The sequence below is a fragment of the Canis lupus genome, chromosome 26 (assembly GCF_003254725.2).
Source record: "Canis lupus dingo isolate Sandy chromosome 26, ASM325472v2, whole genome shotgun sequence".
NCBI classification, from domain to species: domain Eukaryota; kingdom Metazoa; phylum Chordata; class Mammalia; order Carnivora; family Canidae; genus Canis; species Canis lupus.
Window position 1 is genome coordinate 18,004,413 of NC_064268.1, and position 15,180 is coordinate 18,019,592.

Genomic DNA, 15,180 nt, shown 5'->3' on the forward strand with positions numbered 1-15,180 from the left:
CTTTCTCTGTGTCTCTCATGAATAAATACAATTTTTTAAAATCCATTTTAGTCTCTAAATTTTTTGTTGGGTGACTTTAAATGTAAGCCAAATAGAAAGGTAACTGCACAATAGTTTCGGTGTGGTCATTATCACAGCTACAGGTAAATACAGAACTTGTTAAAGCAGCAGAGACTTGATCATCCACATCCTGAAAGTTATTTATGTAGACAGACTTGGCATTGAAGTTCAAGGAGGAAATGTAGAATGCTGTGGCATTCTGGCAATGGGTGAGCCTCAGAGGTCGAATCCCCCTTCACCTGTGCCCCATTTCTGAATCAACAGCTGGGGTAGGGGCAGTTTTTACCATTAGGGGCCTGGAATCTCACTTTGTTAGAGTTTTTCCTTCTAGTGATTAAAATAAGCCCCTGAACCTACCACCTGCTCATAGCTCTGTTTTGTGGAGTCACAGAAAGGCTTCTGGTTTTTCTTTTGACACCCCAAAAAATTGGTCAAAAAAAAAACTTTTTCAGAAGGGAATGCCTAGATCTATTACCACCACCAACAAAATGACATTATCGCAAAAGACAGGACCAAGAAAACATTGAGGAAGGCTCCTAGGACTTGCTCAGTGCACATCTGCTGGTCACACTGATGGATTTTTTTTTTTTTTAAGTTGCTAACCACCTTTCTGAAGAGTAGGACAGGAAAGTGGTGGAACTAGGTCTGGGCAGGGGATCACAGAGATACAAAAACATCATAGTACTCCCTTCCTGGAAACACCGGAGAGTTTAACGTCCTTTTATTAAATAAGATGTAGGACAACAATTATAAGTGGCAGTTCCTCGACAAATGCGCTCCCAAAGAGAACCATAATACACATATCAGTCATGCTAACACGAGCAAAAGAGATCAACGATCAGTGTATTTTCATGGTCTCCCACAGAAAAACAACAAATTCTGTGCTTCCATCTTCGAAAGCTGTGTTCAGACATTCAACCGTGCTAGGGAATCTACCTCTTAGGAAATCAGATTTACAAGTTACTTTTAAGAGCGGCATGAGTAAAGACTGTGTATGTCTCCTGTTGAGAACTTTTTAAAAAGATTTTATTTATTTATTCATGAGAGACACACAGAGAGGCAGAGACATAGGCAGAGGGAGAGGCAGGGTCCCTGCAGGGAGCCCCATGCAGGACTCCATCCCAGGACCCCGGGATCACACCCTGAGCCAAAGGCGTCTAGACACTCAACCACTGAGCCACCCAGGTGTTCCCTGTTGAGAACTTTCTGCTAAGAAATGCCACCTAACTAGTCTTTAGCAATGGACAAGAGAAACACTTTTTAAAGCCTGTAAATCTCCAGCGTGTCTACTATGTGCCAGACACAGCACAGGATGCTGTGGCTTCAAGGATTTGTTGAAATCATTTATAAGAAAAAAAAAAAAAAAAACAACACAACCACCTTGAGATTTCTGCTTCATAGATAGTCTTTGTGGTTTGCTTTACCAGCCAGGGTACTGATTATTACTACAAGTCATGTAATCTTGACCGTGCTGCCTTTCCCTCCCTACCCTCAGAAACTCAGAACAATAAGCAAAATGAAAGTCAAAAACTTAGGGATTAAAGAAGAAATGGGCATGGCCCGTAATAAAAAATTAGGCTGCTTGAGCAAACAAAAGCTGCTTGAAACTTGCTAAGTGAATTAATAGTTTTTAATCCTTCAATACAAACACTCAACTTACTGCATGGAGGAACTGGTCTTCCCAGATATAAGCGAGTTGGTTTTAATCGTGTCATTAACGTCATAAACAAATATTTTGCACACAGCCATAGGCACCCCAGCTCCGAACAGATTGGGCAAACGACTCTACTGCTCACCTATCAAAACTTCTCAAACACAGGCCCAGATGAGAACATTTTCCAGTACATCAACCCAGAGAATAAGCAGAAAAGCCAGATGCCTGTTGCTTCTGTTCCCTCCTGCAGATTTTTCTGCAAAAATCAGAGGTCTGGTGAAATGGGGCCCTGTTGAGCCTTTTAGAAATCTCCTAGCAGGGAAGCAGGTATGTATTCAAAGTCAGGATTGATCTAAGTAAGACTCTTCCCCCACAGAAGCAAATCATAAGGAGCCCAAACACCATGGACACAGGTGAACTTCATGCTCTTTCATTGAAAGAAAGGCATTGACTGGCCTATCACCTACTACAGGTGCCCACACTTACTTCATCAAAGAATCATGTGGGATACTTGTTAAACAAGGATTCCCCTGCTCTTCCCTTTTATGGTTTTAATTTCTCTCCAGGTGAATCTTATAAGTCAACAGGCTTGAGAAATACCAGATGCTTATAAAAGGGGAAAATGCATTAATGTAACAAAAAGGAGAGTTTCTGCTAAGTTACCTGGGGTTTTTTCCTGCATACCCGCAACAGGTTTTGGGCAATATTTTCACCAACCATTCCGGAAGCTAAGAACTCAAATTGTCAATTCTTTAGTAAAATGGCCACAGTTCCCAGCCAAATGTCCATGCAGAGAAGCCAGGTTCTCGAAGGAAAAGGAGAGTTTTGAGACCCTGAATCTTTAGTTTTTGGTCTTTTAAAGAAGGGTCCCTGCTTGTCTTTTCCATAGCGTGTGGGTCTATAGAACCCACAGACTGGATGCCTTTTATTTAAAAAGCAGTTTACTGAATCTATCGACTTTCAGAAGACTTTCCAAACTTCTCTAAAGATATATAAAATTATGCCTTAGTGAAAAGGGCTGTTATCTCAAGAGGAGGTGGTGAAGTCCCCTCCGTTTACACATAACTCCATTAAGGATTAACAGAAAGAAACTCAAATGCTTTGAATTCTTACAACTTAACCTTCAAATTCATTATTGGTCACGATTTATAGGTCTCTAAGGGCTCCTCAAAGCGATGTAGACGACTTTTATAAGCAAGCAAAATGCAAAATTGGAATCTACCTCGGTGGGAGAGAAATGAAAACAGAGCTTCACGACTGTGACCTTAACTAACATCTGTAAACTCCACTTTTCTCCCTAGAGAATGCAAGCTGATCTATTTACTCTTGGCAGAGGAGAAAGGAGTGAGGGCGCCCAGGTGCTAAAAGAAAACCATTCAGGAGGACATGGACCAGCGCCAAGGTCACAGCCCACCTGAATGAGAAATGAAATCCAGGTACATCCAGCCCCAGAAGCCCTGGCTCCTTCCTGGACGCGAGCACGGCCGAGGAAGGGCTCCCCAGCCACAGGTGTGGAGAGGCGGCTCCCCTGCCCGCTGCGGGGTACGGACACGGGATCCGGGACACGGGATCCGTGACGCGAGGGCAGCCGCAAGAAATTCAAGAAGCAGTGGATGCCCGGCCTGGTCCGGCCAGGGCGGCGCAGACCTGAGCCCGGCGTCCACCGGCAGGTGCATCGCTCTGGGTTCGAATCCCGACTCTGCCACTTACGGGCCGCGCCCCCCCCTCCCCGGCCCACCCGTGACCGCTCAGAGCTTCGGGTTCGCCGACGCCACAAAGGGGACCATCCTGTCTCCCAAGGGGCTGGCGTGCAGAATAAAGGAGGGGGCAGAAATACATAAGGAAAAGAAAAGTCAAGGGTGACGATGCTCGTTGCGGTCACTATGGCAAGTGATTCCAACGGGGGCTGGAGAGTGAGGGCGCGGGAGCCGCGGACGGTCCCGGGGATCAGCCCTGCCCCGGCCCGCGCGAGTGGGCTCCGGGACCTCTGTCCGCCCGCCCCGCCCGCCCGCAGCCCGCGGTCCGCGGTCCGCGCCACCTTTCCCGCGGCGGGCGGCGGGCGGGGCGGGCGGACGCGGCGGGGGGCGGGAGGCGCGGGCCGGGCGGCGGGGAGGGCGGGAGCGCGGGCGCACCGGCGGGCTCCGCGGCCCCCAACGGCCGGGCGCCTCCCCGCCTCCCCGCCTCCCCGGGCCGCAGCGCCCAGCCGCGCACGCCCCGGGCGGACTCCGTGTCCACGCGGGCCCCCGGGGCTGCGGACCCGCGCCCCCAACTCCGCCCCCTCGCGGTGCCGGCAGGTGCAGGCTCCGGGCCCGCGCTCCCGCCCGCGCTCCCCGCCCGCCGCGCGCCAGCCGCGGCGCAACTTTCTTAAAGGGACAGGTGGCCGGAGTCCGCGTCTACCTGGGCCCGGGACTCGGCCTCCCCGCCCGGCCCGGCCCGCGCTTAGGGGAGGGGGAGGTCGCGGCAGAGCTCTCCGGCCACCCTTCTCCTTGCCCCACCCCGGGACGTGCCGGATTGCGAGTTTCAACGCGCCGCGCATCCTTGGGCGACTTAATTCTTTCGGCCTCTGCCACCCTCCCACCGCTCCTCGACGCATGCTCGCGGGCACGCAGTTGCTGCCACTGCGGGCAAAATCTGAGGAGGGGTGTCCCCACCCCGGCGCCCCGCCCCCCCCCCCCCCCCGGGCCCCGGGGCGCGCAAGGCTCGCGGCTGCTGGGAAACACCCGCTGCAATCCCCTTGACCCTGCCCTGTAACTGACCCTTGGGGGAAAAAAAAAAAAAAAAAAAAAAAAAGCCCCTGCACGGCTACTGCGCATGCTCTGAGCTGGACAGCTCCAGAGAGGGAAATTTAAAAACGGTTCGAGCCGCGACGGCGGCCAAATTGCGGACCGCGAGGGGCGAGCGCGAGGGAGCCCCCTCCGAAGCCCCCGCCCGCCCGGGAGCGCCCGCAGCGGCGGCCGCGAGGATCGGCTCCAGGTACCGCCGGGCAGGGCCGGCTTCGCCCCCTCCCCCGCGGCAGGCGGGCGGCGCGTCTCCGGGGTGAGACCCGGGCGCGGGCCGCGGCGCTGCCACCTCCGCTCCGCGCCCCTCGCCTCCCTCCCGGGGACCCTGAGTGACTTGGGGGCGGAACCGAGAGTCTTGGTGGGTTTCCGTGTTCGTTGCAGGGTTGAAGTTTGAGAAGCTTAGGGAAGTTTTGCTATGTTTTGTCTTTTTTAGGCTGCGTTTGTGTGTGGCGAGGGGGGTGGGACTGGTTTTCCAGCCCGGGCATGTGGCATTTCTGTAGGCATTTCCAGGGCGGGAGCCCTGCGGGGATTATTCCCTTTGCAAGTGGGAATTTGGCTCCTCCAGAGAAACATCCGTGACACATCAAGCTGCCCTTTTTAAAAAAAAATTTTTTTTTTTTTCCCCAAAGTGATCGTAACTGAGTTGCGGTTGAAAATAGGCTGGGAAGGGAATCGGGTTTTTCTGATTCCTATTTTGCAAGTCCACATTTTCCAAGACTTGACATTTGGATTCTAGAGCCTTCCTCCACCCTTCCCTCATTAATTCGAAAGAACCTGCAATTTCATTCTCTTCATTGCTTCTGAAACCCTGTAGAATTGCCCTGGGAAAGTGACCTATGATACCCAGAAATCCTTTAGTACTTTCTTTTTCTCTTTTCTTTTCTTTTTTTTTTTTTCTTTCTTTCTTTCTTTTTCTTTTTCTTTTTTTTTTTTTTGAAGTGTTCTGCTACTTGTTTGAGCTCCATCCTTTTGAATTGTGGGAAAACCGGGTTTCTGCCCTGTCCACATCGTCACTGATGGGAGCTTTGTTTTCTGCTTGTCTTTCCCCCAAGGAGATGATAGAAAGTGACATCTCATCCATGATGTCAGGAATTATTCGAAACTCAGGGCAAAATCACCACCCCTCTCCGCAGGAGTACAGGTGAGGGTGTCAGCAATGACAAATGATACTTTTTGAAATTGTTTAAAGTGTTTATGTGCTGTTTATAGTCTCTGCCAGAGAAGTATTGTTATATTAAATTCTGTGATTTTGCAAAAGAGGGAGAAGATCTCAATTTCAAAGTTCGCCTCTCTGAGAGTGTCTAGGCTCGAGGCCTGAGGCCATGGGATCACTAAAAGCCTAGTCTTTTGTCTCCTCCAAGAGAGGTCCCCTCCTGGGTGAGAGACGGGAATCCTGGTGAATGTTAAGATGACAATGGCAGCTATTGCTTCCTCTAACAGGGCTCCAGGAAATGCCCCCCAAACCTTTGGGGTGAGGTGGGGGTGGTGGTGGTGGTGGGAGGAATTGGCTTCCATCCTCATGGGATGCTGGAAAAGTTGTGAGTGGTGACTTCTGAATTCTTAGCCTGGCTGTTTGACTTTCAGCAAGTCCCTTGCCCTCTCTGGGCCTCATTTACTTGTCAGTTAAGTAATGCTCTTGAATTAAGGTCTCTCCTGGGTCTGTATATTTGAGGAATAAATTTGGTGGAGTCTGAGGCCAAAATAAATGATTTTTTGAGACAGGATGAAGCAGATACAGATGGTGGGGGAAGCCCCACAGAATCCTCCAATCTGCAGAGCTGGAATGGCCTCTAGGGGGTCAACCAGTCCAGTCACTTGCTTTTACAACTGGGGAAACTGAGGCCAAGAAGGGAGAAGGGCTATCCAAGGTCACACAGCAAAGCGAGGGAGGAGGAGAAAAAGGAATGATCTGGAGTCCCCTCCTAACCCCTCTTACTTGAGCCCCAGAGGCCTGACCTGGTTTCCAGCGCCCTACCCGTCAAGGCAAGCATCGTGTCCATGGGTTGAGGGGGGCACAGCTCAGATTATGGAGTGGAGACAGGACAGGGGCTGGCCTGGGAAGAGCAGGCTGTCACCTCGGATCAGCCCTGTTTACCCAGGGGCTGTCTGGCCTCCTGGGGCCACTACCACTCAACCAGCAGTGCCTTCAGGGCGGACTGCAGCCCCCAATTAGAGGGAGGTTGCTGGCTGAGGGCTGTGGGCCTGGAGGCTGCCTTCTGAGATCCAAATGAAGACACAAATTCAAACAGATATTTGCTGCGAGCTGGCCGTGTATAGATCTGGGACCCCAGATGTGTGCCAGGCATGTGCCCGTGTGCAAGCACCTACTGTATACCCAGCTTGGGAGGCTGCTCTGATGAACCTCCACTGTACAGGTGAAGAACCAAGCAATGAAATGAACTCTTTAACCAAGATCACCCAGCCAAGCTCCTCTGGGCTTCCTTCTACTCCCGAAATAATGACAGGTGGAGTGGGGGCAGCATGAAGGCGTTAGAAGCTTGGGCTGTAAAACCACTTATGGTCCCAGCTCCTCTGGCAGTGTGGAGTAGTCTGAGTGTCCTCATCGATAAAATGGGAATAGAAATAGTACCCACTGCATGGAGTTGTTATTATAAAGATTAAATAACAATTCCCAGCTCGGCCACTTGCCAGTTGCATGATTCTGGGCAAATCTCTTCCGAACTTTTAGTTATTTGTAGAGCAGGGATAATACAAGCTACCTCTCCCCATTTTTTTTTCTTTTTCTTTTAAGAGTTTATTTGTTTACTCATGAGACGGTGGCGGGTGGCGGGGGGAGGGGGGAGAGGCAGAGACACAGGCAGAAGGAGAAGCAGGCTCCATGCAGGGAGCCCGACATGTGAATCCATCCTGGGTCTCCAGGATCAGGCTCTGGGCCGAAGGTGGCGCTAAACCGCTGAGCCCCCTGGGCTGCTGCCCTCTCCCCATTTTTAAATGCAATATCTATAAAAGTGTCTGGCACCCAGGAGGCACTCAATGCGTGGGGGTGAATCTCCCTCTGTCCTCCCAGCTGGAAGCCCCAGGGGAGAGCCAGTGTTTTCCCATGGGCCAGCTGGAAGAGCTCAGAACCACAGAGTCTGACTGTTGCCTAAAGCGCGCTGTAAAAGCGCTAGAGTCAGGGAATCAGGTGGTGAGAGCCACGGCTGCACTGGAGTCAGATGTGTGCAAGGTCAGAATCCAGCTTTGGACAAGTCACGTGACTTGCTTTAGTTTCCTTATCTTTCAAGTGAGCACAATTAGGGCACATCCCTCATGCAGCTGCCAGAAGGACGGAGTTGGTTTTCTAGAGCAAGAGACACAAACCCGGTAGCTGCTGTTCTGACTACTTAGTTCCATTAAGGAGTCCAGCTTTCTGTGAGAGATGGGGTCTATGGAGGGCCTTCGGGGTGGGGGCTCTGGAGGAACATGGTGGGTGGGGGAGGTCCCTGAATGCAGATTCCCAGGCACTGCCTGGCAGGAGCCCCCACCAGCTCCAAGCTGTGGGGGCCTGGCCAGCCCAGCCCACAAACTGGATGGGGCTCCATGCAAGCTGTTGCTTCCAGAAACAGAGCAGGGCAGGCAGTAAGCTTACCAGTGGGGGGTACGGAGGGGGGACTGTCCATGCCTACCCAGTTCCCAGACCAGCTGGCAGGGGCAGGCCAGTGGAGTAAGGAGAAGCAGTCCTGTATCAGCACCAGATCCAGAGTTGCCTGGGTGTCCTGTCTTTTTCTGTTTGCACGGATCTGGTGCTTTCTTGTGTCCAATACCTGGCATGTCTGGAAGGCAGAGCAGTAATAAGGATAATTGCAGCTGGTGGTTTCTTAACCCTTCACTACCTGTGCCCATTTGGCGGATTGAGGAAACCAAGGTTCCACGTGATTAACTGGCTTTACATTTACATGGCTTTACACAGCTAGTAGAGGGTGAAGTGGCACTCCAACCCGAGGCTGTCCCACCCAGACAGTATCATGACACACACCCTTTCCATGCGCTGCTGCCGGAGAGCATGAGGGCTGGAACAGAGTAAGTTGCTCTACCACCGCGAGCTGTGTGACCCTGGACAAGTCACTGTCCCTCTTGGTGCTTCACTTTCTGCGTCTGTGAAATGGAGCAATGAGCGAACCCAATTCACAGGTCATTGGGAGGATTCTGTGCTTTCTTCTAGAAAAGGTGTTTGGCCAGGCATGGGATGGAGTGCTTTCTCATGGAGGGGAGCTTTTATGATCATGCAGCGCCTCCCCGGCCCCTTCCAACCACTCCCATTTTTCTCCCTGAATAATAGCCTAGGAGAAGTTTATGGGCTTCTCATTCCCTCTCTCACATCTCCAGGGAATGGCTCCAAGGACCACTCGGGCTGCTGATCCAGCCTGGTTCCAGCCCCCATGCAGCCCTCCACACAGCCCTCCATCCCCAAGGGCCGCCTTTGGCCGTTAGCTATCAATGGCTGTGTGCGGGGAGGGAGGGGGGAGGACAGCAGCTGGAGGCTGCCCTGCCCCCCGGGGGAACTGTCTCGGAGTCAGTGGCTGGGCCTAGACAGTGAATTGGCAGCAGCCTCCCTGCCTGCGACGCTGCGGGCCGGGGCCAGGGGCAGCCCTGACCCTGAGCCCAACAGCAACAGCTCACGTTGGACGCAGGTTATCCGGTTTCCCTTTGGCTCCACTTGTTGAGGTTCTGCAGAATAATGAATTACTAAGCACCTACTGTGTGCCAGAAACCCACGAAGCTCCGTAGGAAACACACCATCCTGTTTGATCTTCGTAGTAACAACCGTGAAATGGGTGCTGGCATTTTCCCAATTCACAGACAAGGAGACTGAGGCCCGGAGTCATGACCTGCCCCAGGGCATACATTCAGGAAGGGGTGGAACAGCAGATCAACCACCTGCCCCTAACTTTGGGAATTAATCTGTGAGGTCAGGTCTAACCACACCTCCCTTTACAAACTGAGCAACTGAAGCTCCAGAGAAAGAAGGCAAACTGCTGGCTCCTTGGATCCCCACCTTCTCCCAGAGCCATGTCCCTCCCTTCAGATGTGGGCAAAACCTCTTCCTCTCTTTGGACAGTGGTTTTCTCATCATTTAGTGCCAAGCACGTGATAGATACCTAATAAATATGCACTGGGGAGATGGCTGGCTCTCTCCATACCACGTGAGAAATAACATGCCCACGGAAACGTAGGAAGGTTTGTGATGGAGTGATGACAAAGTCCTGCTGTGTGGACCCCCGCAGATGCCACCTGCCTTTCCTCTTGAGCCCCCGCTGAGCTGCATGGGCGGATGGTTTAACCCCCATGTCGGTGTGGCTCCACCCATCAGTTGTGACCTCCTTGCAGGGGGGTGGTGGGGGCTCCATCTGTCAGGGGCGGTGACAGTCCCAACATCCTTACACCCCTTTCTCCCTCCCGGTGGCCAGAAGCTCTTCAGGCTACCTTGCAGCCAAGGAAAAGAGAGGTCGCCTTCCTGGGGCCCAGCCTTCCTTTGGGGTCTTGGGCTCCACCCTGAAAAACATGTGCACACACATGCACAAACCCACCCCTCTACCCTGCCACCCACCCCCCACCAAGTCCCAGCCAAGTTTTAGAAAGGAAAGATTCTCATTTCCAGACTAATCAAATCATTTCATATTACACTCGCTCGTGGCCCCATTGGGAATTCCCAAGCTTGCTAAACTGTATTTGGTTTTTTTTTCCTGTAAACGGTTACAAAAGATATTACAAAAGATATGTTAGCTAAATAAACACCACCATGAACTCCTTAATCCCTTTTGTGTAAAGGTTGGTTTGGAAACAGGAACAGTTTGTGGTAATGTAACAATTTCCTACTAACCACATCTCCAGGAGGCAGGTAAAACCTTGTTATAATCAGAGCAGAAGTGATGTCCTGGCGCTGCCTGTGCCTCTGCGGTCTGGTCCGCTGGGATGGTGATCCGACTCCCCCAAGACAATATTTGCTGCGGGAACCCCTCCTAGTGACCATGCAAGGCAAGAGGAGAGGGAAGCAGGAACGTGGCTGAGCACCTGCCGGGTGCTGGGCCCTATCTTATACCTTATCTGATCTTATCCTCACAGCTGCTCTCCGTGGTGGAAATCATTATGATAGTGATTCCATTTTATAGATGGGAAAATTGAGGTGCAGAGAGGTGATTTGCCCAAGATCACATAGCTACAAAGGGGTTGAGATGGCATTTGAGCCGCAAGTGGATGTTCCTTCCACTGCACGATTACTGTAGCGATTCCAAGGAACCCCACAATAAGAAAGAGGGTTAACTGTGGGTTCTGGACTTACGCTCTGTAAGCAAAAATCCCTGCAGAAACTGTAATCCATCCACAGATACATGGGGCCCGCTGCAGACGCTGCCAAGCTCTTTAGCAAGTGCTCCATGGAATTTCACCCTTATAGCAACAACAGCCAGTGGCCCTGGGGATCCAGCTCACCTTGGGTGGACAAATATTTATCAAAGAATGAAAGCTGTGCTGGTCACTCTGGGTCTGTAATCAGGTATAAGACAAAGCCATCCCTGACCTCTGGGAGTTTAGTGTCTAGGAGGAAGGGGTAGGCAATGCCTGAGTAAAATTAATGGGTGATCCCAGGTGTCTATGCTATGTAGGCATTAATGGCTCTAATCATTCCGGGGAATGGAAACACTGGGAGATGGGGAACTGGTCGGGGAGGGCTTCCTAGGGCAGGGGCGTGGCTGAGCCAGGCAAGAAATGGATAGAGATGGGGCAATGCAAGTTCTGTTACGGCTGGGCTGGGCTGGGGGTATCCTATCACCTTCTCTTACTGCAACAAGGATGTAATAAATGCCCCCAAGGTGCCAGGCCCTGTGCTGGGTGCTGAACAAAATACAGGGCCTCCCAGTCTTTGCTATCTTGGCATGGAACGACTGGAAACCTGTATAAACGAATACCTCCTTGGGAAATGCTAAATGTTCTGCAGACACACGGGAAGGTCCACCAGGGGTGTGGGTAGCCAGAGAATCTCTCGGAGGAGGGAAGATTTAGGCTGAGACCAGAAGCATGGGGAGAGCCAGTTGTGAATGAGTGCACGGGATGGCATTCCTGGCAGAGGGAACAGCATGTGCACAGCGAATTCAGAAAGCTTGAGAAAATCCAAGATAGATGGGTCTGCTAGAGCAGAGGTGATGAGGGCGCCAGGGGCGGGGTAGGAGGCGGCCAGGGCCAGATCGTGGGGGAGGAGCTGGACCCTTACTTCCCTCATGGGTTGTCAGGACAGTGCCAGGTCCTACATTCTGTTTCGAAAGGCCACTCTTGACTGCTAGATGTTAAATCCATCTTTTCCACAAATAGTTGTCGAGCACTTGAGCCAAACACTGTTCCACACCTTTCCTGTGGTTTACCCTTGAGCCAAGAGGCAGGTCCTGTTCTCAACTCTATTCTGCACATTCAGGAGATGGAGACTCCGAGGCATTGAGTTACCTGCCCAAGGACCTCTGTTAGGAGTGGAGCCAGGACTGGAATTCAGGTGTCCCCAGGCTCACCCCTGCAGTGCCCTGCCCTCCTGGCTCAGCTTCCATCCCTCCAGTGACATGGCTGATTGATTAAGGACATTGTTAACTAATGGTGTCAGCTTGGTCCCCTGCTCCATGTAGGGATGGCAACCATGGACTCCAGTGGTGTCTCCCTTTGCCAGGGCCACCACAGTATCCCCTGAGCAGTGGCCCCGTCACTACGGAGGCACCTAGCAGATACTTCTAAAGATGATGGTGATGATTTACCCTTCCTGCCTACAACCTGATTTATTTCAGCAAAACTGGCAGAGAGACCAAGTAAAGAGGCTCCAAGTACTGTCAGCCCCAGCTCTTTTTGCTTACATGCTGTGTGGCTGAGGGGTATCACTTCCCCCCTCTGAGCCTCAGCTATCCCATTAGTGAAATGGGTTTGCGAAGGAGCCATCCCCACAGGCTTCTGAGAGGCGAAGGAGGTACAGACCAAAGAGGGTTGGCAGGAAGGTGGGCACAGATCTTCCATCCTTTGCATTCCTAGGTCAATGAGAAAGCTATCCCCACTTTTGTGTGCTTGCCACACAGCCTGGCAACTAGGAGTTCAGGAAATATTTATGGAATGGAGCAGATGCTGAGTGTTGGACACTCTGCTGGTGGCTGTGCTGAAGGCAAGCTCTTTAGAAGAGCTTTGTCATCGTGTGAACACCACCATGCAATGCGTGCAGATGAGCTGGGCACTGCCCGCATCATCTCATCTGTCCTTACAACAAACACCCTGTGTGAGATGGGTACGGGCATTCGCATCCCATCGTGCAGATGAGCAAACTGAGGCCCAGAGAGGTAGACTACTGCAGACCAGTCTCACAGCTACTAAGTAGCTGGGAGGGATTCAAACCCAGGTCTGCCTGAGCCTGGAGTGGACACTTGTCACCACTACACTGACATGCCCCAAAGAAAGCAAGAGGAGGGTGGTGGAAGGCAGGTAATGACTCGAGTTCCCTAACTGGGATGGGCTCAGAATGGAGCATTGCAGAGGGCTTGGGACTCGTGATGAGCAAACTCATGAGGGCACACAGCTAAGGCAAGAAAAATGATAAGCACACAGTAGGCACTTGGAGAATGTTGGCCTGGCAATTGCACCGATGCTAGAGTAGTCTTGATTTCCCTGGTGCACCGCCCTGCTCCTCACCAGGGTCTCGCCACACACACCCTTCTGCATGCCCCCAACTTCATCTGGCTGTCCCCCACCCCGAGGGGCCCTGCAGGCTGTGCGTCTGTCCCAGTGGCAGCCCCACCGAGAAGGAAGGGGCTCAACCCTGTTCTGTTCCAGATGGAGAAATTGAGGCCCCGGGAGTTGTGCTGGGGCAGGTGCCTGAGGCCATTGGCCAGAGACTGCTATCTACCAACAGGGGTGACGACACCCCCCGGGGGTGGAGGTGCATGTGTGTGTCTTAATAAGGAAGAGATGGAAGTGTCCCCATGTGGCGTGGGGAGCCGCTGTGAACTGTTGAGGTCAGAACGGGACTCTGGGGTGCCAGATAGGTGTTTTTATTTTCACTTTGCCCCCAAAGCTCTCCACTCATTAATGAGGACCCCTGTTGGTGACAGTTGCCCCACTTGCTTTGAGAAGGACGCACCATCGGGGATCACCGTTGGGACCCCCGAACTCATAGCTGAACCTGAGTTTCAGTAGAAAATTAGATGTCACCTGATCTGATGCTAATGAACTAGGATCACATTCTTGGCCGTCACTTGAGGGTGGATGCCATCATTCTTCTCGGTTTATACGCTGAGGCGCAGACCAGGTGACCATCTCCCAGCCAGTGGAACCCTGGTGCACGCGCCTGCGGGTCCATCCTGCGCCGAACCGCTGTCTGCTCTGCCTCCCAGAGCCCAGGCACAAGGAGGGCCCCAAGGGGGCCTCCTCTCTGCTACTGCTGCTTTACAGATGGGGACACTGAGACCTAGAAAGGAAGAGGCGCTTGCCCAAGGTGATAGAACTTTGGAAATGTCACTAGAGGGTTTAAAAAGATTTTATTTATTTATTCATGAGAGACACAGGCAGAGGGAGAAGCAGGCTCCTCCTCATGGGGATCCCGATGCGGGACTCGATCCCAGGATCCCAGGATCACTCCCTGAGCCAAAGGCAGACACTCAACCACTGAGCCACCCAGGTGCCTTGGGCTCATCTTTCATCCACTAGGGGCCTGACCTGTCATCCCCTAAGTCCTGCTTGAATGCTCCCATGACAGAGAGCTCACTACTTTGTGAGCTGCCTCAGTACAGGACTCTTGTTTTTACAGAGCCCTTCCCTATAATTCCCTTGCTGGGGGGAGGTAAAGTGGGGGAGTCTTTTATAATAGAAACACACTGAATTGAAAATTCCATGAAATCAGCACCTGAAATTTCCAAACCAAAATCAAATTTCCAATTTTAAGGCAATGTGGAAACACCACAGATTTTTCCATCATGATTAAAAAGAATGTTCCACACCACCACCGTGTAGTAAGAACTTTCCGTGGTGATGGAAACGTTCCAATCCTGTGCTGTCCAACGTGGTGGCCACTGGCCATGGGTGGCCGTTGAACCCTTGAAATGTGGCTGGTGTGATGAAGAAAGCTAATCTGTAAGCTTATTTAATTATAATGGATTTAAATGTAAATGGCCACATATGGCTTCCTCCTATTGGATAACACCGTGCTAGAATGTTCTAGAATCCACAGAGCACATTCCTTTAACCGTTCCTTGTGGGGCAAGGAGAAAGGACAGTGGGGTCGTAACCAGCCCTGGCTCTGGCTGGGGGACACTACACAGGCCTTTTTCTCCCTGGCCTCAGTGTCTCCATCTGGTAAATGGGAAGATGGTCATGATAACCATACCTGCCTGATCAGGCTGGACACAGAGCAGGGACCCACCCACCCCAAGCCGTGTCCACAGGCTTTTTTATAACATTAAATAAAATTAAGCTGGGCCTTTCACCCCTGCCTGGCCCTGGGGAGGGCAGTGGTGGGAGAGGAGGCATCTGGAAGGCTGGGTCTCTTTGTTCACTTGTCTAATCCATGAGGACTTATGGAGCACCTACTGTGTGTCCAGCCCCGTAATCTGGGGGTGCAGGCTCTGGGGGTGCAGCTCCTCCCTCAGTGGGTACAAGGTTCTCTGCTTCAACATCAGGTTCTTCTGGGGCCACCTGCACTCAGCAGTGGACTCAGCACTGGTCCTGGCCTCC

At 52.1% G+C, this 15,180-nt stretch overlaps 1 protein-coding gene across 1 annotated transcript in view; it reads left to right on the top strand.

The window, feature by feature from the left end:
• The first annotated feature begins 4,539 nt into the window (after nt 1-4,539).
• Nucleotides 4,540-15,180, top strand: part of FOXN4 (forkhead box N4) — a 30,340-nt gene continuing 19,699 nt past the window's right edge. The window contains exons 1-2 of the mRNA XM_025474278.3: nt 4,540-4,687; nt 5,547-5,635. Coding sequence (XP_025330063.1) covers nt 5,550-5,635 — 86 coding nt within the window. The 5' untranslated portion in view covers nt 4,540-4,687; nt 5,547-5,549. The remainder of the gene's footprint in view (nt 4,688-5,546; nt 5,636-15,180) is intronic.